This window comes from Garra rufa, chromosome 20 (genome assembly GCF_049309525.1).
Source record: "Garra rufa chromosome 20, GarRuf1.0, whole genome shotgun sequence".
NCBI lineage: Eukaryota > Metazoa > Chordata > Actinopteri > Cypriniformes > Cyprinidae > Garra > Garra rufa.
Window position 1 is genome coordinate 22,555,201 of NC_133380.1, and position 23,105 is coordinate 22,578,305.

General features: G+C 38.4%; 1 protein-coding gene across 1 annotated transcript in view; it reads left to right on the forward strand.

Moving 5' to 3' along the window:
- LOC141293314 (protein kinase C delta type-like) overlaps positions 1-23,105 on the forward strand; it is a 35,736-nt gene that overhangs the window by 6,956 nt on the left and 5,675 nt on the right. The window contains exons 2-14 of the mRNA XM_073825335.1: positions 11,140-11,266; positions 11,427-11,693; positions 13,560-13,725; positions 14,804-14,835; positions 15,093-15,178; positions 16,778-16,907; positions 17,010-17,110; positions 17,258-17,345; positions 19,591-19,727; positions 19,808-19,981; positions 21,186-21,277; positions 21,381-21,443; positions 22,765-23,092. Coding sequence (XP_073681436.1) covers positions 11,158-11,266; positions 11,427-11,693; positions 13,560-13,725; positions 14,804-14,835; positions 15,093-15,178; positions 16,778-16,907; positions 17,010-17,110; positions 17,258-17,345; positions 19,591-19,727; positions 19,808-19,981; positions 21,186-21,277; positions 21,381-21,443; positions 22,765-23,092 — 1,773 coding nt within the window. The 5' untranslated portion in view covers positions 11,140-11,157. The remainder of the gene's footprint in view (positions 1-11,139; positions 11,267-11,426; positions 11,694-13,559; positions 13,726-14,803; positions 14,836-15,092; positions 15,179-16,777; positions 16,908-17,009; positions 17,111-17,257; positions 17,346-19,590; positions 19,728-19,807; positions 19,982-21,185; positions 21,278-21,380; positions 21,444-22,764; positions 23,093-23,105) is intronic.

Consider the following 23,105-nt stretch of genomic DNA (forward strand, 5'->3'; position numbering starts at 1 on the left):
CGTAGGCGGAGGTACTACGTGTTTACAAAGCCAATGTGCAAAGAAAGTCAAATGGGATCGTGTAGAGCCCTTTGAAGCTGCATTAAAACTGCATTTTGGACCTTCAGCCTATTGGCTCCCATTAAGTCCACTATTTAGAGAAAAATCCTGGAAAGACATGAACATCTTGGATGACATGGGTGTGAGTAAATTATTGGAAATTTTAATTCTGGAAGTGAACTTATTCTTTAATGGACGTTCTTTGTCTTATTGTGGATGTTTCATTGATGCAGTCCAAAGAAAATACTTTCTTTCTTAAATCAAGGTCACATATTTTAACACTGATTAGGTGGATAAGATAAAACGATGCCCTTTTTCTAGCTAAATATGATTATCTTGAAAATATGCTACTAATCACAGGTTAAATCAGAATACATTTTAAAAGAAAGAGAAAGACTTTAACTTTTCTTTTAATCAATCTGTTCATCAAAGAATCTTAAAAAAAACATATCACAGTTTCCACAAATGTTAAATAACGTTAGTCGACTAGAAGGGGCTTGGTCGACCAAATTTTTATTAGTCACTTAGTCACAGAGAAGTATTTCACAGGAAGTGGTGAAGTCACGCAGTCCATGACTAACAGATCATTAATGGCTGGTCTATATGGTAATACAGTACGTCGAGCAGGACATCCAAACACCAAATGTGCTAATACAAAAAAAAAAAAAAAACTTTCCACTGCATTGTTAAGAAGGCTTCAGGGCATCCAAGAAAGTCCAGCAAGCGCCACGATCGTCTCCTAAAGAGGATTCAGCTGCGGGATCGGAGTGCCACCAGTGCAGAGCTTGCTCAGGAATGGCAGCAGGCAGGTGTGAGCGCATCTGAACGTACAGTGAGGACAAGACTTTTGGAAGATGGCCTGGTGTCAAGAAGGGCAGCAAATAAGCCACTTCTCTCCAAAAAAAACATCAGGGACAGATTGATCTTCTGCAAAAAGTATGGCGAATGGACTGCTGAGGACTGGGGCAAAGTCATATTCTCGGATGAAGCCTCTCCGATTGTTTGGGGCATCTGGAAAAAGGCTTGTCCGGAGAAGAAAAGGTGAGCGCTACCATCAGTCCTGTGTCATGCCAACAGCAAAGCATCCTGAGACCATTCATGTGTGGGGTTGCTTCTCATCCAAGGGAGTGGGCTCACTCACAATTTTGCCCAAAAACACAGCCATGAATAAAGAATGGTACCAAAAACACCCTCCAACAGCAACTTCTACCAACAATCCAACAGCAGTTTGGTGAAGAACAATGCATTTTCCAGCACGATGGAGCACCGTGCCATAAGGCAAAAGTGATAACTAAGTGGCTCGGGGACCAAATTGTTGACATTTTGAGTCCAAGGCCTGGAAACTCCCCAGATCTTAAAACTTGTGGTCAATCCTCAAGAGGCGGGTGGACAAACAAAAACCCACTAATTCTGACAAACTCCAAGAAGTGATTATGAAAGAATGGGTTGCTATCAGTCAGGATTTGGCCCAGAAGTTGATTGAGAGCATGCCCAGTCGAATTGCAGAGGTCCTGAAAAAGAAGGGCCAACACTACAAATACTGACTCTTTGCATAAATGTCATGTAATTGTCGATAAAAGCCTTTGAAACGTATGAAGTGCTTGCAATTATATTTCAGTACATCACAGAAACAACTGAAACAAAGATCTAAAAGCGGTTGAGCAGCAAACTTTGTGAAAACTAATATTTGTGTCATTCTCAAAACTTTTGGCCACGACTGTACAGCACTTTGAATTACCATTGTATATGAAATGTGCTATATAAATAAACTTGCCTTGCCTTGCCTTGCCTTGCCTATCGTTCATCGACTCCAAATATGGCTTTTGATCTGAAAGATACGTAGTAGCAACTTTACAATCTAATGTTAACTAGAAAAATGTGTGCTATTCAAGTGTGTGCGTGGAGTGTGGAAGATGAACAGTAGCGTGCCTACTGCATAACAGATGGAGGCGCCATTTCGGTCACTTGCTCTTAAAATACTCAATTTCTGGTCATACAGATAAAAGTAATACATCTTTTGAATCTGTAAAGACTCTACATTTATTTGTGTGTGCTCACATTAACACCAAAACGTTGCGCTTTTGTAAAATAATGAAAGCAAACAGGATGCGCTTTCTGCTGTCTTGGTCTCTGTGAACTTGAGCGCAAAACTTCGAAACTCCATGAAATGAACCAGTTCCTTTTAAATGAACCAATTCAGATGGAAAGCAAATATTCTCAGATTATGTAATTCGTATGAAACATGCATAAATGCGCATCCACTATTGTCACTGTCACCGATTTCATCTCCCAAGCCGATAACAAAGAAAGGACTAATTTAGCAATAAATTATTAAAACCATAATGCAGTCTCCTTGCTGTTTTACTCTGACACATTCATAATTATTATATCTGCCGGTGCACTGGCAAGCTTTTTTTTTGCATGTGCTTGAGTGCTTATTAGGCTATGTAGGCAATTAAAGGCTCATTATTATGATTTATTTGGTTTATTAAATAAAGCATTAAACATGTTTAACATTGATAATGATAATAAAAAATGTATCTTGTTTTTAAGAAATGTCATCTATTATATGTAATCTATTGTTTTTTGTTGAAGCCAGTTTTATTATTTTTCTAGCTCTCCCTTTCAGTCACCTGTTATAAAAGAATCACTTTTTACGATCCAAAAAAATGTATCAAACAAGTCTGTCCCTTTTTTTCTTGCATATCCTGTTCCATATTAACGTGCCACACTATGAAAGTAAAATGGATTGCAAACGCTGTTTTTTTTATTGACTTCAAACTGAGGATTTTACATTGCTTAACTGTATTATGAAGGCTGCTATGCACCGAGGGGGATTTTGGGAGGCTGGGGGATTATTTTGCTTCATGTTAGCAAAGTACAAACAGCAGCTTGGTTCCTTAAACTCTGAGTGTGAACTCAGCTGTTTGTAACTCAGCTGTTTGTGTGTGATTCCATGAATACATATACATTCACGAAAGTGATTATAGAAAAATGCAACCACACCATCCGCACTAACAGGTTTCCCCATGTTCTCTGAACCGTGACTGTCTTCTTACAAACTTTTAGGTCCTCTGCACCATGTTCACATTCTTTCTGAACATGTACTTGTTGCTCATTTCATTCCCCATACATTCATTCATTCAAAAGCACAGCATTAACAGCCTCATTTTCTGACATAACCTGTTTATTTGCTTTGTTCTGTACTTAAAGTGACAGTCTACCCTTATAACGCCTATTATGCAGGAGAGTACAATAGCATGAAATGGAGACCATAGTGATGAAAAATGCAGTGCAAAGCACTTTCTAAATCTACAACAGTGTCTTTTTTAGGAAAAAGCAGCTGCGTACCCACTTTTTTACATACTATAGTATAAACAGCTAATTTATTGTTGCTTTTATGTTTCAGATTTAAGTTTCATGTTCAGAAATGTGTTATTCTTCAAGACTATTCATAAGTTTCAACCTGGTCTCCATTTGATCTGTTTTATAATGAGATCATCTGAAATATATGTGCATGTTTCCAGCCCAGTATTGAGTGAGAGCGGTTTGGAGACTGTGTAGGAAGTTCAGAAAAAAGGCGAGCACAGCAGCTGTCTGGTGCAGGATAGCGAACAGAGCGAGTATTTTGTACAAGGCCACCACTACGCACTGTAATTCTCACCAATTACTTGAACACAAACACCCGCCACAGAGAGCGATATCCAGAACAGACACAGCCTGTGTGAGCTGAGACTAATATCACACAGAAAGAAAAACAGAATAGATCAAACCAGTGAAAGGTCAAAAACAATAGCGCGAGGAACTGTAGATGATTCGTGGTTTCAGTCGATGTGAATTTTTAAAGCAGTGAAATCAGTGAATGATTAAAAATCATAAAAGTGAAATCAGTAACAGTCTCAAATGAAAGCCCAATATTGTTTACCTGTATCTCAATGAATACCCATGAAGTTATAAAAGTTTATAACGTGTGAGAGAAGGAATCAAAAATATAAGTGTAACTTTGTATTAATATGAGTTTCCTGAACACTCTTCTTTGGTGTGCTATTGGATGCCCAACAAAAAGTCCCGCCCCAAATCTACACCATTGGTTGAGCCATTGTTGCTGGGTTGGACTAGTCTGGAGCCTGTTACACAAAGCTGGTTGAACAAACTCTGAATTGGTTGAGTTGATAGAGTTGACTCAGCGGTTTCACAGAGTTCACAGAGGTCACTACCTGTGAAAGTGCACCGGAAAGGCAGTCAAACCCGTGACTTCCCACTCGTGAACTCGTAGTAGATCGATGTACTCCCAGTTATGAGCTCTGACGTAACATAGCCCGCGAAACAACAATATCAGCCCCTACGGGTGCGGTGTTTATGCAAGTGGTACACGGTGGAATAGACTTTACGACAATATAACGTTGCAATCAAATTAATAATAATATAAAAATAATAAATGCGCTCAGGCAGTTTGGCGTGACTTACCTGGAACGCTACAAAGTCGTGAGTCGTGGTTTGAAGTCGTGATTTACGGGCTCAAAAACCTGCCTGGAACGCAGCATAACTATTAAGTATATACACCTGAAAATGTGACGAGCAGTGAACGACCAATCATACAAAACATGGAGAGCATCTGTTTGATAGCCGCTGAAATTGCCTCCAAGGATTAGTTCAGCCATGAATGAATATTTTTTCTGATAATTTACTCACCCACATGTCATCCAAGATGTTCATGTCTTTTTTTTTATCAGTCGAAAAGAAGATTTTTGAGGAAAATATTCCAGGATTTTTCTCTATATAGTGGACTTCAATAGGAGACAGGTTGAAGGTCCAAATTGCAGTTTCAGCGCAGCTTCAAAGGGCTCTACACAATCCCAGCCGATCTAGCCAAACGATTTGTCATTGTCTAAAAAAAATACAATTTACAATTTTACAAAAATACAATATTATATACTTTTTATCCACAAATGCTTGTCTTGCACTAGCTCTGTGTCCACGACTCACGTGATGATGGAAAGGTCACGCTTGACATAGGCAGAAGTGCCGACGCAGTGTTTACAAAGCTAGTGCAAGACGAGCATTTGTGGTTAAAACATTTTTTTGTATTTTTTTTTTGAAAATGTCTGCGTTTCGCTAGATAAGACCCTTCTTCCTCTCCTGGGATCATGAAGAACCCTTTGAAGCTGCATTGAAACTGCAATTTGGACCTTCAACCCATTGATCAACCATTGAGGTCCACTATATGGAGAAAATCCTGAAATGTTTTCCTCAAAAACCTTAATTTTACAAAAAGTACAGATGAATACAAAATGGCACACTTTGTTTATCGTTTGGAGGGAAATCGTAGTTAATCCAAGTTAACTCATTAACTCATTGGCTCTATAACATCAACAGCATGTGTGGTAATAACATAATGGCATCTGTGAGTTTGATCAGTTGCGTTGGTCTTCATTTTTGTGTTCCTTAAGATAATGGTGAGTGAGTATCTGTCTGTTCCTTATCCTTCTACTTTAATCACACACATTTATGTCATTTGCTGTAACATCAAAAGAGTTAAATGTAGTGCCATGCACACATTACCACACGTCTACATAGGCATACCAGAGGGATGTGTGTTAATTAAGCAGCAACCGGTCTGGGTGTGAGGGAGGTGACCTCTCTTGACAGATTAATGAGCTGCTGAGGGAACTGAGGCTACTGAAAAGACTCACACATACATACACACACACACACACACACACACACACACACACACACACACACACACACACACAGACACAGACACAGTCTGTTGAGACGGACACACTTATTCATTTCATATTAATATAGATGACGAAACCTTCTAGTAATGACGTGTTTTCTGTGTACTTAAAACATGATTTGTAACATGATGAATGCACTGCATTAGTACGGCTGTCAGTCATGTATTTGAATAGCCTAACAGTCTGGATTTTTTAGCAAGAACGTTGAACTTCCAGTATGCTGCTCAATGCTTTCTTTCTTCCCTCCCCCTTTCTACTTTTTCCTCATTTTCTCTCCATCCCCTCCCTTGCTGCATGGGCTCATTTTTTCCACTCTCTCCAGGGAAAATTTTTTTCTGCAGTCATATGCATTTGAGTGTAAGAGGTTTATGTTTGACTGAGTAAGTGTTTCATTAGTTGATATTAATGCATTTTTTAGTCATATTATGTGTGTGTGGTCCCAGATTATCCTTAATCTTCCACACTCTCTCTAGTATAGATGTACATGTTTGAAAATACAACACGTAATCACCATGTAAAACAGAGAACATAAAAACAAATATCGCCAGATTTTTTTCTCTTTGAGTTTGTGTGGGAGCTTTTAAAGCTGGTTCCAATTATCTCAATTTACCATTTTATGATGATATAATTCATGGAGTATTATATAATTTGTAGAGCAAAGCTCTGTCACAACCTTTAGCAATGATCTAAATCTACTCTGTATCTGTCACGCTTCAGGCAGAAACACACGAACAACGACGTAGAAAAAAAATAGTATTTAATAAATCCAACGGGAGACAGGCAGACACAGGAACACAGAGTTGTAACATTAAAGACCGACAGAATGCAGGGGAAAACACACACCTTAAATAGACAGACTGATTACAAACATCCAGGTGACAACAATGAGGGAGAAACCAAAACACTCAGAACTGCGGGGGAAAATGGGAGAAACCAACATGAAAGTCCGGGGGTGTGACATTACCTCCCCCTCCCGGAAGGCGTGTCCTCGCGCCGACAAACAGGAAACAGTCTTAGGAGGGGGTTTCGGCGGAGGACGGACTCCCCGGAGGAGGGCAAGAGATGGAGTCCAGAATGGTGACGGAACAATCCATGGAGGTGATGACGGAGGGGGCTGGAGCAGGAGGAGCCAGGTGAGACCCAGAACTCAGCCATGATGGAATCCCACGGTGGAGCCGATGGAGGGAGGAGCCATGGTGGAGAAAGGGCTGACGACTCCATGGGGCCGACCGACGGAGGTGGAGCAGGTGGTGGGAAAGCCCGAGGCGGAGACGGAAAGCCGATGATCTTGGGCGACACCGCGGATCCGGAGGGCCAAGGCGGAACCCAAGGCTCTGGCGACCAAGGCGGAGATGGAGATCCGGAGGTCCGCGGCGGAATCGGAGCGACAGAGGGCCGAGGCTGTGCCCGCGGGAGGGAGGAGGTCCACAGAGCCGGTGGGACAGAGCGACGAGGCACAGCCGGAGGAGTAAAGTCCAGAGGCGAAGGTGGGGCGACGACTGACCAGGGCGGAGCCGGAGGGACGATGGAGCCCGGTGGAGCTGGTGGACCGACGGGCGACAGTGGAGATGAGGGAGCAGAGAGCCGGGGTGGAGCCGCAGGGTCGGAGGGCCGAGGCGGAGTCCAGGACTCTGAGGCTGGAGGTGATGGTGAGGGATCCTCCAGCCATGACACCGATGGAGACTGGCAGACCCGCGGCGAACCCACCGCACAGACGGTGGGCTGAGGGTGAGCAAGGGGACAGACAGAAGACAGCAGGGATTCTGGAAGGCTGGGTATTATATAATTTGTGGAGCAAGGCTCTGTCACAACCTTTAGCAATGATCTAAATCCAACCAGCGGAGATACAGGACGGCTGGAAGGAACCAGCGGAGATTCAGACACAGACAGAAGAGGGAGAGTGGGTGGGAAATCCAGGCAGACAGATATTTCCGTGACAAAGTCTATTAAGTCCCCAGAGTTGTGCTCATGCTCACCCCCAGTGGTGGTGCAGTGGACGGGGCTCTCTACCGCCCTCTCTTGCTCCACGAAGCACTCCACCGTCGAAGATGTAGTGGCCGGCTCTCGCACCTGGTCGGAAGTTATGACCCCGTCGGCGCTCCATACTTCTGTTGCTCTGGGCTCGGGCTTCCCGTCTACGAAGGGCTCAGGCTCGTAATCCGTGGGTCGGGGTGGCTGGCTGGGCCCTGGGTCTGGAGTGACACTGACTAGGTTCTCCTGGGAGCGGGAGGGGTGGGAAACGAGGGTTTGTTTCTCGCCAGTGTCCACTCCACAAACGTGGCGAAGTCCGCTCGAGGGCCGTCCTCGGACGACGGCGCTCTGCATGACGCGTTGAGGCTTGCGTAATAGAACGCAGAGAGTGCGTCGTCCGGGTAGCTGGTGGTATGAGCTACGAGCTGGAACATCAACGTGTAGCCCTCGAGCGGTAATTCCCCTTGCTTCAGGCGAAGAAGGATCAATTCCGGACGGAGTAGGGGATCCATAGAAAACACACGACGAAAACAAAAGACTGGAAAAAACGAACGGGAAACAAAACGAAGGTGAACACACAAAAATAACTATATTGGTCGGTCTTTCTGTCACGCTTCATGCAGGAACACACGAACAACGACGTAGAAAAAATGAAGTATTTAATAAATCCAACGGGAGACAGGCAGACACAGGAACACAGAGTTGTAATATTAAAGACTGACAGAATGCAGGGGAAAACACACACCTTAAATAGACAGACTGATTACAAACATCCAGGTGACAACAATGAGGGAGAAACCAAAACACTCAGAACTGCGGGGGAAAATGGGAGAAACCAACATGAAAGTCCGGGGGTGTGACAGTATCAGTATTTAATATTGTGTTTAACACAGATTAGTTTAAAACCATCCATTTTCATTACAATTTTAGGGCATGCAGTTTCAGGTTTGTGGCATAACTATGTATTCTTGATCAATCATGTTTGACTGAGATGGCTGCATACAATGTGTTTTATCATTTTATGATGTTACATACACAGACTTGCGTCATTGTCACTGAGTGGTTTTAACACTTTGTTGGTGTGGAGCCGCTGGCCTAAACTGTGGCAGAATAGCAAATGGATACATCTCGATTAGTCTCTCAGTACTCCATCATGGGTGGTGTCACAAATGGTCCCACTTCACCTGCTCTACATTTTGTCTTTCTGTGATCAGTCATGAGGCAGAGATAAAGATGTTGAAAGCTGCTTTATCAGTGTTTTAGTATTAAAGTGTGCTGCTTTTTTCAGTGTCAAAGCACTTATGCAACTACAGCATGAATAAGCCATTTGTACATGACTTTCCTGAAAAGTATAAATGCTGTGGATCTGTGGTGCTTTCAAAACCTTGATCTGTTTGTTTGAGCATTGCCCGACAACAGCAACACTGATTCAGTCAATGGTTTGAGTTTGGGGCAGAGCTATCTGTTTGTCTGACCAATGACAGATGAGTAGAGTGCTAAGGAAACCTGTTTGATAACAAACATTTTTGCAAGTCTATTTTGCAAGGTTAAAAGTTTGCCTCAGCTAACAGCTTTTCTTAAATGAATATTGTGACAGATTAAACAATGTGCTATTTTTTCATTGTTAAAGCACTTAATGTGCGACTACAAAATGAATAAGCCATTTGTTGGTTGATTTTCTTAAAAGAATAAACGCTGCGGCTCTGTGGTGCTTTCAAAATATTGATTTGTTTGTTTGAGCATTGCCCGACAACAGCAACACTAATTTAGCCAATGGTTTAAGTTTGGGGTGGAGATATCTCTTTTTCTGACCAATGACAGATAAGTAGGGTTCTGAGAAAACCTTGTGTTCTCGTGGAGAACCGGTTTTGCCAGGCTTCCTTGAAAGAACGAACTTGGAAGGATGCGAGAACAAAGAACGTGTCTTTGTTAGAATTGAGATGCACTGTGATCTTGCTGCCCAACTGACAGTTTCAGCAGGTTATGAGAAGTGAGACAGCGGCAGGCAAAGTACAATAACATCACAAACGAATACCATAACACTTAAAGCTTACAGGCATACAGGCTTCCATACGATTTCTAACAGTTAGATTCTCTCAAGTCTGTATTCGATGCATCCTTGATTTCAAGAACACATCCAGGCACTTTCATGTGTCCTCTGCACTTGCATTCTTGAGTATTGGAATCGAACTTCGACGGTTAATGATGACATAGAGCGAGAACACAAGGACGCAAGATCGCATAAGAGCGCATATTGAGAAACGGCCACTGATTCAGCCAATGGTATGAGCTATCTGATTGTCTGACCAAGTAGCTTGCTGAGGAAACCTGTTTGATAACCAACAATTTTGCAAGTCCATTTTGATCTTGTTATTTCTGCAGAAATTATTTAAAACTATTTCAAAAATTTCTCAACTAATGGCTTTCCTTAAATTAACTGCTATATACAGACATATTCACTATAACTGCACAACAGTTAATGGCTTTTTTCATTACATTTTCCATCGTGTATGTGTGTGCCGTGTGTACCTAAAGTTTTAATCCCAGTGATTAAGCTCTGAAACCAAGTAAAGGTCTGCAGTTGGCCAATTGTGCACCAGAATCCTGTCAAAGCTCTGTAAGCCTTTGTGTTTGCAGTAATTCCAGCAGGAATCTGGTTCTACCTGAGGGGTGGGATTGGAAAATTATTTGGCAATGACAAATAACACATTAGTTAGCTTTTACTCTACTCTTGTGCCTGTTTAAGGAAAATAAAACTAGCTTGTCAGGAGCAGTGAAAGTGATGTAAGCAAATCTATGAAAAAAGAAGATTTCACAGTTTTGCAAGTATTGGCTTTTCACAATAGGAAGTTGAAGCAATAATCCTGAAACTTTAGCAAATCTTGAGGGTTTTATGAATAGTTCTTGAAAGTTGTTGTACATTTAAAAAAATATTCAAAGAGAAAACAGTTATTTTAAAGTATATTAATATTTCACAATATTCCTGTTTTTACTGTATTTTTAGTCAAATATATGCACCCTTGTTAAGCAGAAGAGAGAATTTTTTTAATTACAAGGCCATAGTCTCAGCATAACAATTCAGAATTACGAAATATATACATACACATACATTTCATCATTTCTCCCCTGTATATCAGAAAGGATGCCTACATACTCTGTATAGCCTATATTCCTTTTATTCTCACAGATCTCCACATCACACATATCATATCTTGCTTATCTTTATATGCATTATATTTCTTTGCCCATCACTGCTTATCTGTGCCTTAAAAGTGATGTTTCTGCTATTTATGAGGAAAAAAACATTTTCTCTAAGTGAGAGATGTCTGCTGATCTCCATCAACCTATGAACTTCATCTGTTTTTTTTTTTCCTTTTGTATGTAGGCAGAGTGATCTTTCACCATGGCTCCGTTCCTGCGGATTGCCTTCAATGATTTTCAGCTGGGAGACCTTCCCCCTATGACAGAGCAGCCGTTCTGTGCCATCAAGATGAAGGAATCACTCAGCACAGGTCAGTGAGGCTTTTAAACAGGTAAAAATCGCTTTATGAGATTGTCTACTCCACAAAAGATAAACAGTATGCAGCACTGCCTTAGAATTTGGCTTAAACAAGGTAATTTAGAAAGCATCCTAATTTCATTAGCCTTTTTTTCTTCTCTTTGTCCACTCAGAGCGGGGGAAGACACTGGTCCAGAGGAAGCCCACCATGTACCCTGCGTGGAAATCCTCATTTGATGCACACATCTATGAGGGCCGTGTCATACAGGTGGTCCTGATGAAAACGGCAGAGGAGGCTCTGTCAGAGGCCACGGTCGGGGTGTCTGTCATTGCCGAGCGCTGCAAAAAAGGAAACGGTCGCGCCGAGTTCTGGGTCGACCTTCAGCCTTCTGGGAAGGTGATGATGTCCATCCAGTTCTTCGTAGAGGATACAGACCCGGGTGAGTACTGTATTACAGAATTGGTTCAAAGTCAGTTGGAAACGTCTTGGGAAAAAATCCACAAATACTATTCAGGGTACACATTTCTAGTAATTGTACAGTTAATTCTCATATTGTATTTTCAGAAAGTTTCGGAATATTTGTCCTTTCCACAAATTTGTCACTACCGAAACACAGTAATATATAATTTAATAAGAAGGGTTATGTTTACCTATTAGGATTTTGCTTACTTTTTTCTTCCAAATATATATATATTTTCTATTTTATTATAATGTTTTCAGAGGTAAATCAATAACAATTACAACTTTAACAATATTTCAAGTGAGATTTGTTGTATTTTACTTTGTAAAAGGCAAAAAGTGGATCATACTGATTTCAAACTTAATGATTCATTAGCTTGAATATACATTGAACCAAACACTATCATAATATCGTAGTCGATAATTCAGCATACTTTATTTTTGACAAAACATCCCATGTTTCGGTCGTGACTTGACTTGACAATAAGGACAGTAATGTTTTGGTAATGACCACATCACATTACAGAATTTTAATCCACATACTAAAATTCTAAAAATTTGCATTAATGTAGTCAAATTTAGTTTATTTCCACCAAATAAAGCATTATGTGTTTATGTGGTTATGTGTCGTATGGAATAACAACCAAAAAACAAAGATGTCACTACCAAATCTTCACCAAATGTTTTGGTCGTGACTGTTTCCTGACAATTTTAGATACTTTTGAACCTAGCTCAAAGATGCTAATCATCACATGGTTAGCTAGCAGAGTTCTGAACAGTTATACATGAATAAAAACTAAATGTTATGGAATAACTCTTAAAAAAGTGTGTTTAATTATAGAAAAATAGTGTTCGGTAGTGATATAAACCCAGATTTTTCACACTTTTACCTCAAAATTATGAGACCTATCTAGTCAACGTGTAGCTATGAGAGAGAGTGACACATAAATATTTCCTGATCATAAATTAAAAAAAAAAAACATACTTAAATCCAAATTTTTGAACAGTAGTGACGGTAGTATTTTTCCCTTTTTTGCTTTTATCTATTTTAATAGATGACTAAAAGAATAGTTATCTTCTCTCATCTCAATAGTCATCTTTTTCTGATACAAGTTCTGTCCTGCTTAGCAAAAGCAAATATTTTAAAAGCCTTAATTTAAAACGATGGAAAGCCTATTTCTATAAGTAGTGTCTACTCTTTTGGCTTCCCTTTAGTCCACTCTGGTTTTCCCCTGTTTCTTTAAATTCAGTCATCTCTATTTTCCATTATCTCACCGCCCTCAGATACCAGCTTAGTCCTGTCAGCTGGTATCGGTCCTGTCTTTGCTTACTCATGCATCTTAATCATATTTTCATGCTGGTCCTCTTTCTGCCATCTTATTTTTTAAATATTATAGTAGATTTGCTTTTTGTATCTCACTGTATTACCAGTGTTATCTGTAAGAATGTATATTGGATATTGTCAAGACTTTTGAACTTAATAATTGGTGTCAAATATTGAGACATACACTGTGGTAACACACAGAGGGCAAAACCATCAATCTCAACCCATGAGAATTTGTTTAGTTTTGTTACTTCTGTAACTCTCAACAGGAAATGAGTTGATAGTGATCTAAAAAAATCCTAAAGGCACCATAAACAGAACAGTCATTATGCAGCACATAAATATGTTTAGTATCTTAAAGGCAGTGAAGTCAATTTTTAGCATTAGGGCAATATTTAATTTTAGGTGAAATATCATGTAGTAATGTAATTTTGTATTAATGTGCAAGCAAAGTTCGTTTTAATTCAGTAAAGAGAAGTAAATTGTCTATTTCAAATGACCCTGTTTTGACCTGCTTCGCAGATTCAAAGTCCTCAGTGACTGGGAAGGAGGAAGACGGCGTGCTCACAATAAACAGAAGGAGAGGAGCCATCAAACAGGCCAAAGTCCACTTTATCAAGAACCACGAGTTCACAGCCACCTTTTTCAAACAGCCTACCTTCTGCTCTGTCTGCAGGGAGTTTGTGTGGTTAGTATATATTTAAAAATGAATTAACAAAAACAAACGGAAATTCAAAAAATGTGTACACATCAACAGTAAAAACTTTGTCTTCAGAAGTGCTTTGTCACTTTCCACTTTGTCACTTTTTGTTGCTGATATGTTAGGCTGTTATAGGTGGTTGCCAGATTCTAGATGCAAAATTTGTAAATCTGATTGCTTAGATTTTTGAGGTGTTATTTCTACACAAAAACAATACAGGATACAGGTTAGATTCATACTAATTTAATTTGGGATAGCTTGTTTAAATCCCTAACTGCAAGTGTTAGCCACAGCAGTGCTGGTTAATAGATGGTGGTAGCATGATGGTTTGGGATCTAGGCTGTGAAAGCAAAGGTTGTAGGTTCAATAAAATTGGAATGACCTAGAAACTGAAGAATTACTCAAATTACATTGCAGCTCTGATGTGCCCTTAAGCAAGGAACTTCTCAGTCAAAATGACACATAGTCCATAATTGGAGTACTATAACAGGTTAGTCCAGAGAGACAGGATCCAGTGAGATCAGTCACTTTGTATGAAAAAATGCATCATAAATAGCCAGTATCTACATGACTAACATTGGATGCAAGAAAATATTAGTTCATCACTATCAGATATCTGAAATGCTTCAAAATTGCATCTCACATAGGCATAGCTGAAAGAAATCTTAAGCAACCAAAAGAGTCTGGCAGCAATAATCTTAGTGTGTGTGTGTGTGTGTGTGTGTGTGTGTGTGTGTGTGTGTGTGTGTGTGTGAGATTGTAAGTCATAGTATTGGATAGCATCTGTGTTTGTGTGCGCAAGCGCACTTGGACTTTCCTCTGATATTTCAGCCGCCTCAGCAGAGTCCCTCGGGCTGTCTCCTTCCTGTGCTGTGTGAGACAGATTGCTGTGCTTTACTGCTTTGTTCACGCTGTGTACAGTATATGAATGTATGTGTTGAAGAGAATCAGTGCTCTAAAGTCTCCCTAATAAGAGTTTGAGATTTATATCATTTGTGTACTAACAGTTCATTATCACCCACTGTGTACAAATATCATACTCCAACACACTCTTTTTGCATTCCAGGGGTCTCAACAAGCAGGGCTACAAATGTAGGCGTAAGTATCTTCACAGCTATTGTAGACACTCCCGTCTGGTTCTCAGTAAGAGAACACATTATACATGTTAGTTGATTTGTTCCTTGAACAACAAATTAGTTATTTAATATTATGTTTTGACCTGATTTTTCTGTGGGATGTAAATGACCCTTCTCTGTGGAACATAATGGGCTCTTTTGAAATCTGTTCATAATAAGATATTTAGTACTATTAAGGTAATTTGCGCACATTACACCTTACTGCCCCCTCTTTTCCAGAATGCAATGCGGCCATTCACAAGAAGTGCATTGATAAGATCATTGGGAGATGCACAGGAACAGCAACCAACAGTCGAGATACAGTGGTAAGAACCTCCTAAACCTCCAACACAGAAATGCACTTGATTTGGGTCTTCAATAAGGGATCTGTGACTATAAGAAGATTCGAAGCAGTTCTATAGGGTGGCCGCCTATTGTTAAAGGATTTGAAACCAATTTTCAATTAAATCAATTCTCATTTTTACAAAAGAATACCAATTCTTAAATCCCAAGAATCGATTAATGTAGCCTGGTTTCTGTTTACAAACTAAATGTTGTAGCACATCTCCCATCCAATAAATCATAATAAGCTTTGTGCTTTGTTACTTTTGATATGAAGCAAAGTCTCAGATTTTAAATTCTGTCTATTCTGTTACAGTATTCAAACAATGCTGTTTTGGCACCATTTAATGTGGTGCCTCAGTTTCCTCTGCTTTAATACCAGTTATAGCACAAAATAAATATGAATTAACATCTGAAGGTGTGTTGAAAGAAAGAGTACAACTTAGCGAATCTGTATCCTGCCTCATATAATGGCTCAATCAGTGTTTTATCTGCACAAAGACGTCAGTATAACAGCTTGTAAACATTGTCACGTGCACGTGCAAAAAAAAATAAGAATTGAGTCAGCTTAAAATAATTACACTGCTGCCTTATAATTTTAAATTCAGTCAACTCAAATAAGTTTAGTCAACGTGAAATGTTAAGTTGTACTAAGTGACAACTTAGATATTCAAGTTGACTAAACAACAAATTTGGTTTGTTAAACTTAAAAGTGGTGTTTGTTACCCGGCTGCCTTAAAATTTTAAGTTGAATCAACTCAAATATCTAAGTTGTCATTTAGTAAAACTTAAAATTTTGAGTCAACTCAAAAAAAGTATAGGCAATTTGTAATGTTAAGGCAACGGGGTAACAAATTATTTTAAGTTGACTGAACAAATTGCTTTTTACAGTGTAATGTCAAATGTACCTTAGAAAAAAAATATACAGTGACTATAAACTTGTTAGTCAGCTAGAAATATTAACTTTTTTTGCTAAATATATTCACCATATAACATATTCATTATAAATTTTACTGTGCTTCAGTGTTTAATTTATGTTTGCATAGATAATGTAATCTTTTATAATATTCTTATTTCTATTGTAAAAAAGTTTGATACGATTATTTTATGACAGTAAATGTCATGACAAAGTATCTAAATACATTAATATGCTATTACATGCATCTTTCTGATGCCTGCCTTAACCATTTTGGATGGGAAAAAAAAGCTTTTTTCATCAAGAATGGAACATTCACTTGTAGTTCCAAAGGGCTGGTCCTTCTGTTTCCAATACCAATCGCGAACAGAGCAAGGATCAGAGTCTGTCAGTAATCAATAGAAGGCCGTGACATTTATAAAAGTAGAGCAGCCGTGTTGAAAATACGTCTGTCGGGGTAACTAAACTAACCACAGGCCATTTTGGGTTCTTACATCCAATGTGAATGCTCAACATCTTGGCATGGAGAAACCAAAAATTTGGTTGAGAGCCTCTGATTACAGTAGCGGGGTCCATGAGGCTAGGAAGGAGCTCTCCTGGAAAGCGATCTGTGCCCACAGGCATTTAGATTCAGTCTGGTGCTGATGGACTCTTTGTACATCTGCAGTTTCAGAAGGAGCGCTTTAAGATTGACATGCCACATCGCTTCAAGAGCCATAACTACATGAGCCCGACCTTCTGTGACCACTGTGGGAGTCTGCTGTGGGGAATGGTCAAACAAGGCCTCAAGTGTGAAGGTATGGAAGGTGTTGTTTTATTGATGGTTGCCTTTCATCTGTTTTTCTCAGTGTCTTTTTCGTCTCTGTTAATATCTAATGCAACTAACTCTCTCTGTGCAGAATGTAGTATGAACGTTCATCATAAATGCCAGTCCAAGGTTGCCAACCTTTGCGGAATCAACCAGAAGCTCCTGGCTGAGGCTTTGACTCAAGTTAGCGTGGTAAGTGATTCAACCCGTTGCCTTGGCTTCTTTTCATGACATTTGCAGAAACATTTTTGTTTTAGAAACCTAAAACATTACATTATGTAGCATATTCCCAGAAATAAAGCAGACAAAATATAACATGCTTTCATTGGTTGTTTTTAGAAATCTTCCACAAAGCGTCCAGATCCCACTCTGTCAGAAATTGGAATCTATCAAGCCATAGATAAAAACAGTCCAGTGGACCCTAGTGGTGAGTTTGCATTACTGCATATTTCCTGCTGCATTATTGCTTCCCCTGGCTTTTATCCTTATATTAGATTAGCCTTTTTATCTATTTTTTATATTGTATTTGAGTGTAAAGTGGCCCCAAAATGTATTTGATTTATGTCACATTTAAAACTTTTTTAAATTTAATTTAATTCAATACAAAATATCAAACTAAGTGGCATCTACAAATTAATAGTTTGTATCATTTATAATCATTGTAATCCTTTCTGAGACATTTTTGCAGCTTGTGTCACTGTGAGTTTTAGTAGATGTATGAAATCTCTTCCTCTCAAACTCACTTTCTGTGGCCACTAATGAAAACCTAATGAATCTGGTTTCAGTTTTATTTTCGTGATACTTATTTAGTTTTTATACATATTTTTTAAGTAGTTTTTAATTTAAATTTTCAATTGAGTAATTTTATTGTTTTTGTCATTATTTCATTATTTATATGTATATATATTTTTATTTGTTTTAGTATAGTTTAGTTTCATATATATATATGACCTGAATTAGATATTTCACATAAAACTCATAAAAGTGTAACTCATAAAAATTACCCCGTTCAAAAGTTTACACATGCTTGATTTTTAATACTGTGTTGTTACCTAGTTGTTCATGAGTCACTTGTTTGTCCTGAACAGCTTAACTGCCCGCTGTTCTTCAGAAAAATCCTTCAGGTCCCACAAATTTATTTGTTTTTCTGCATTGTTGTGTATTTGAACCCGAGGGTAAATTTAACTTATTTTGTCTTCTGGGAACACATGTAAGTATCTTATGTAGCGTCTAAAAGGCAGTACTAAATGAAAAAATATAATATTTAGGCAAAATAAGAAAAATGTACACATCTTCATTCTGTTCAAAAGTTTTCACCCCTGGCTCTTAATGCATCGTGTTTCCTTCTGGAGCATCAGTCCCTCAGTTGTCCTCAGTGTGAAAAGATCAATCTCAAAATCATACACTCATTGTTAGAAAAGGTTCAAATACACAAAAATGATGAAAAACCAAAGAATTTGTGGAACCTGAAGGATTTTTCTGCAGAGCAGCAGGCGGTTTAACTGTTCAGGACAAACAAGAGACTCATGAACAACTATCACTAAACAAACAAAAAAAAAAAACAGCTGTTTATCATTCAGGTAAAACAGTATTAAGTATTAATTATACAGTATAATTAACTTATTTTCTCTTGTGGGCTATATGTAAATGGATTTTATGTGAAGTAACTTATTCAGGTCAGTACTAAATGTAAATGTAAATGATCCTTCTTATTTTGGTAAAATATTTAACATTTTGCAGAAACTTTTGACCTCAACGGTATGTTTTTACATTGTACTTATATTTAAAAAATACCTGCATGTAATTACATCTGTAATTAATTTCTGTAATTACATTTATAATTACACTGTTGACCCATCTCTTACACCTTAACCCAGCGGTTCCCAATTCCAGTCCTCGCGACCCACCGCTCTGCACATTTTGTGTGTTTCACGCATTGCTTCCGACGTTTGTTCTATTCCAACGTTACTGCCCTTCGAAGTGGACATCACAGGATATTCCGCCATTATTCATTAGTTCGAAGCGAGCGTATGTGTTCCATTTGAAGGTCATTAAAGCGTGCGAGACGTAAATTTAAAATGCATTTATTTACAGATGCACTTATGTCACACTTCTCTAGTAAGTTTCATCTGTGTGTGAAGATGCTGCATGCGGTGGCATAGCGCAAATATGTGAATGAATGTTTCGAAGTATAGTAAACAGATTTCCCCCGCTTAGGGAGCAGGGAGCAATGAACACTTTGCAGGGACCATGTCAATCGGATCGCAGTTCCTGCACGGACCTCACTTCTAATGAGCTGGTTATCTGAATCAGGTGTGTTAACTAAGAGAGACATGCATAATGTGCAGAGCGGTGGGGCGCGAGGACTGGAATTGGGAACCGCTGCCTTAACCCACCCTTAAACCTACCCATACCACCAAATCTGCCTCTAACCTTAACCGTATCCCACCTCAATAGCACCAAAAGTATTTTGCAATACAATATTAACACAGTAAGTGCTGTGCTTGTACTTATTTTTCTGATGATATTCTGATGTAATTACATAGTAGTTAAGGCCACCTAATATAAAGTGGGACCCAATTTGAAATAACAAAAATGTTTAAGTTTCATTAAACTATAATAACCTTGCATTTATTAATGTGTGGGCATTGGTGTATATTTGTGTTCACAAGTATTAGCGGAGGGCTCTCAGTTTGGAAAACTATGGGACAATACGACCCCTACCCCTCCCACCAGCACCATCGCACACCGCATCTCCATAACCAACTTCGTGTTCCACAAGGTGCTGGGCAAAGGCAGCTTTGGAAAGGTAAGAAACACAGTGTGTATAGAATTCTGCAATGTATTATTATGAAGTCCGGTTTTTAAACAACTCCCATGTTGTGTCAGGTGTTGCTCGCTGAGCTCAAAGGAAGGGGAGAATATTTTGCTGTAAAGGCCCTGAAGAAGGATGTGGTGCTTATGGACGATGACGTGGAGTGCACGATGGTGGAAAAAAGAGTGTTAGCATTAGCCTGGGAAAACCCTTTCCTCACACACCTCTACTGTACCTTTCAGTCGAAGGTGAGCTTTCTTCCAAATAATGTGTTACACATACACTACCATTAGTCTGGGGTAATACTTTTATTCAGCACAGACGCATTCAAGTGACATTCAAGATGTCTATAATGCAATAATAAAAAGCACAACTGTTTTTAACATTGATAATAGTAAGAAATCAACCTCATGTCGTTCCAAACCTGTTCAGAACAGATATTTATGAAGAGCTTTCTGACCCTGCATAGACAGCAATGCAACTGACACATTAAAGACCCAGAAAGGTAGTAAGGACATCGATAAAATGGTCCATGTGACATCAGTGGTTCAACCTTAATTTTATGAAGCTATGAGAATACTTTTTGTGAATAAAGTCATTATTTTTGGCTTTATTTGCTCACAAAAGTATTCCAGTAGCTTGATAAATTTAAGGTTGAACCTTTGATGTCACATGGACTATTTTAACAATGTCCTTACCTTTCTTGGCCTTAAACGTGTCAGTTGTGTTGCTGTCTATGCAGGGTCAGAAAGCTCGTGAATTTCAGCAAAAATAATTTGTATTCCGAAGACAAACAGAGTTCTTATGGGTTAAGAACAACATGAAGGTGAGTAATTAATGACAGAATTTGCATTTTTGGGTGTACTAATCCTTTTAAATGAATTAGTGATACTGCTGAATATGGAATGTGGTTGGGCAAAGTGAAAACTATTCCTGTCAGATGACGTACAACAATGGTTACATCAATGGAACCAATTGCGGGAACAAAGCTTTATCATTACCTTAATGTATGCTGAAGAACTCGTTCCCCCCGTTACACATGCTAGGTTTCCGTGACTGTCGGGATTTGATCAACACATCAGCCTGCTTGGCATGCGTGAGGGACAATGAGTTTGACATCAAACATTATGAGAATGACACTGGATGTTGTAAACAAAATAAGGGGTTGTTTGAGATCTCATGCTATATTTTGAAATTACAACTTTGAGGAAATACTTTACAGCTTTACTGTCAATGTGTCTGTGCAGTCCAGGAATGTACTGAGGGGAAAAATATAAAATACTTAGTACTATGTTAAATCGCTTTGTCAGCAGCTTTGATTTTTCCTTGTTTGACAGGCTCAATTGATATGCTTTAGAATGATATGCTCTGGTCATTCGTTTTTGGTAAAAAATATATTTTCACGATCCTCAGTCTGTCAGTAATGATAATGATTTGTGTGTTTATCAATAGGAGCACTTATTCTTTGTGATGGAGTATCTGAATGGAGGAGATCTGATGTTCCACATTCAGGATAAGGGGCGTTTTGATTTGTACAGAGCTACGTGAGTGACCTTCATTCTGAATAAATAATCTCAAAACTAGCATATCTATATTTATCTTCCGTAATCAAGAAATAATGATTCAAGTTTCTGGTTCTTGTCACAGGTTTTATTCTGCTGAAATCATCTGTGGACTACAGTACCTCCACTCTAAAGGAATTATATACAGGTAAAATGAGTGTTCTTCGTTGCAGAAACTTTATTTTGATTATTTTTTTATGATTTTTGCAACTTTATTCTTTTTTTTTTAATTGGGTCAGTGAGATTTATTATTTAATAATTTTATTATTTCAAATAAATGCTGTTCTTTTAAACTTTGTGTTGATTAAGACATCCTGAAAAATGTTTTTATGATTGATATTAATAGCAAATGTATCTTGAGCACCACATCAACATATTAAAATGATTTCTGAAGGATCATGTGACACTAAAGACTGAAGTAATGGCTGTGGAAAATTCTGCTTTGCCATATTTTATATTTTAAAATATATTTTCTAACAATATACACTACCAGTCAAAAGTTTTTTTTATGTTTTTTTAAAGAAGTCTCTTCTGTTCACCAAGCCTGCATTTATTTGATCCAAAATACATTTTGAATCATTTTTACTATTTAAAATAACTCTTTTCTATTTGAATATATTTTAAAATGTAATTTATACCTGTGATTTGAAAGCTGACTTTCTTGCATCATTACAGTCTTCAGTGTCACATGATCCTTCAGAAATCATTCTAATATGCCGATTTGCTGTTCAAGAAACATTTATTATTATTATCTATATTTAAAACAAGTTGAGTACTTTTATTTAGGATTCTTTGATGAATAGAAAGATCCAAAGATCAGCATTTATCTGAAATAAAAAGCTTTTGTAACATTGTACACTATACCATTCAAAAGCTTGGGGAAGACATTATAGAAATGAATAATGTTATTTAGCAAGGATGCTTTAAATTTATCAAGAGTGATGATAAAGACATTTATAATGTTACAGAAGATTTCTATTTCAGATAAATGCTGTTCTTCTGAACTTTCTATTCATCAAATAAACCTGAAAAAAAATTTCTGAGCTGTTTTCAACATAATAATAATAAGTGTTTTTTGAGCAGCAAATCAGAATATTAGAATGATTTCTGAAAGATCATGTCACTGGAGTAATGACACTAAAAATTCAGCTTTGAAAATATTCAAATAGAAAACAGTTTTCAAATAGTAAAACTATTTCAGAATGGTACCGTTTTTACTGTACTTTGGATCAAATAAATGCAGGCTTGGTAAGCAGAAGAGTCTTCTTTAAAAAAAAAATCTTACTGTTTAAAAAACTTTTGACTGGTAGTGTATTGTAATATTTCACAAAATTACTGTTTTCACTTTTATATTTCAATTTTGTATTTATTTTAATATCATATACAAGTAATTTAGCAAAACGTTGCTCTTTTCCCATTTCATTTACAATTCTCAAATGAACCTCATGTCTGTTTTTCTCTCTAATCAGAGATTTAAAGTTGGACAATGTGATGCTGGACAAGGATGGACATATAAAGATTGCAGACTTTGGTATGTGCAAAGAGAATATGCTTGGAGAAAACAGAGCAACCACGTTCTGTGGCACACCAGATTATATTGCTCCTGAGATCCTGCTGGGACAGAAATACAGTTTCTCTGTGGACTGGTGGTCGTTCGGTGTGCTGCTCTACGAGATGCTGATAGGCCAGTCGCCGTTCCAGGGTGATGATGAAGATGAGCTGTTCGAGTCGATCCGCATGGATGTACCTCACTACCCACGATGGATTACCAAAGAGGCCAAAGACCTTCTGGAGAAGGTGAGTCTGATTT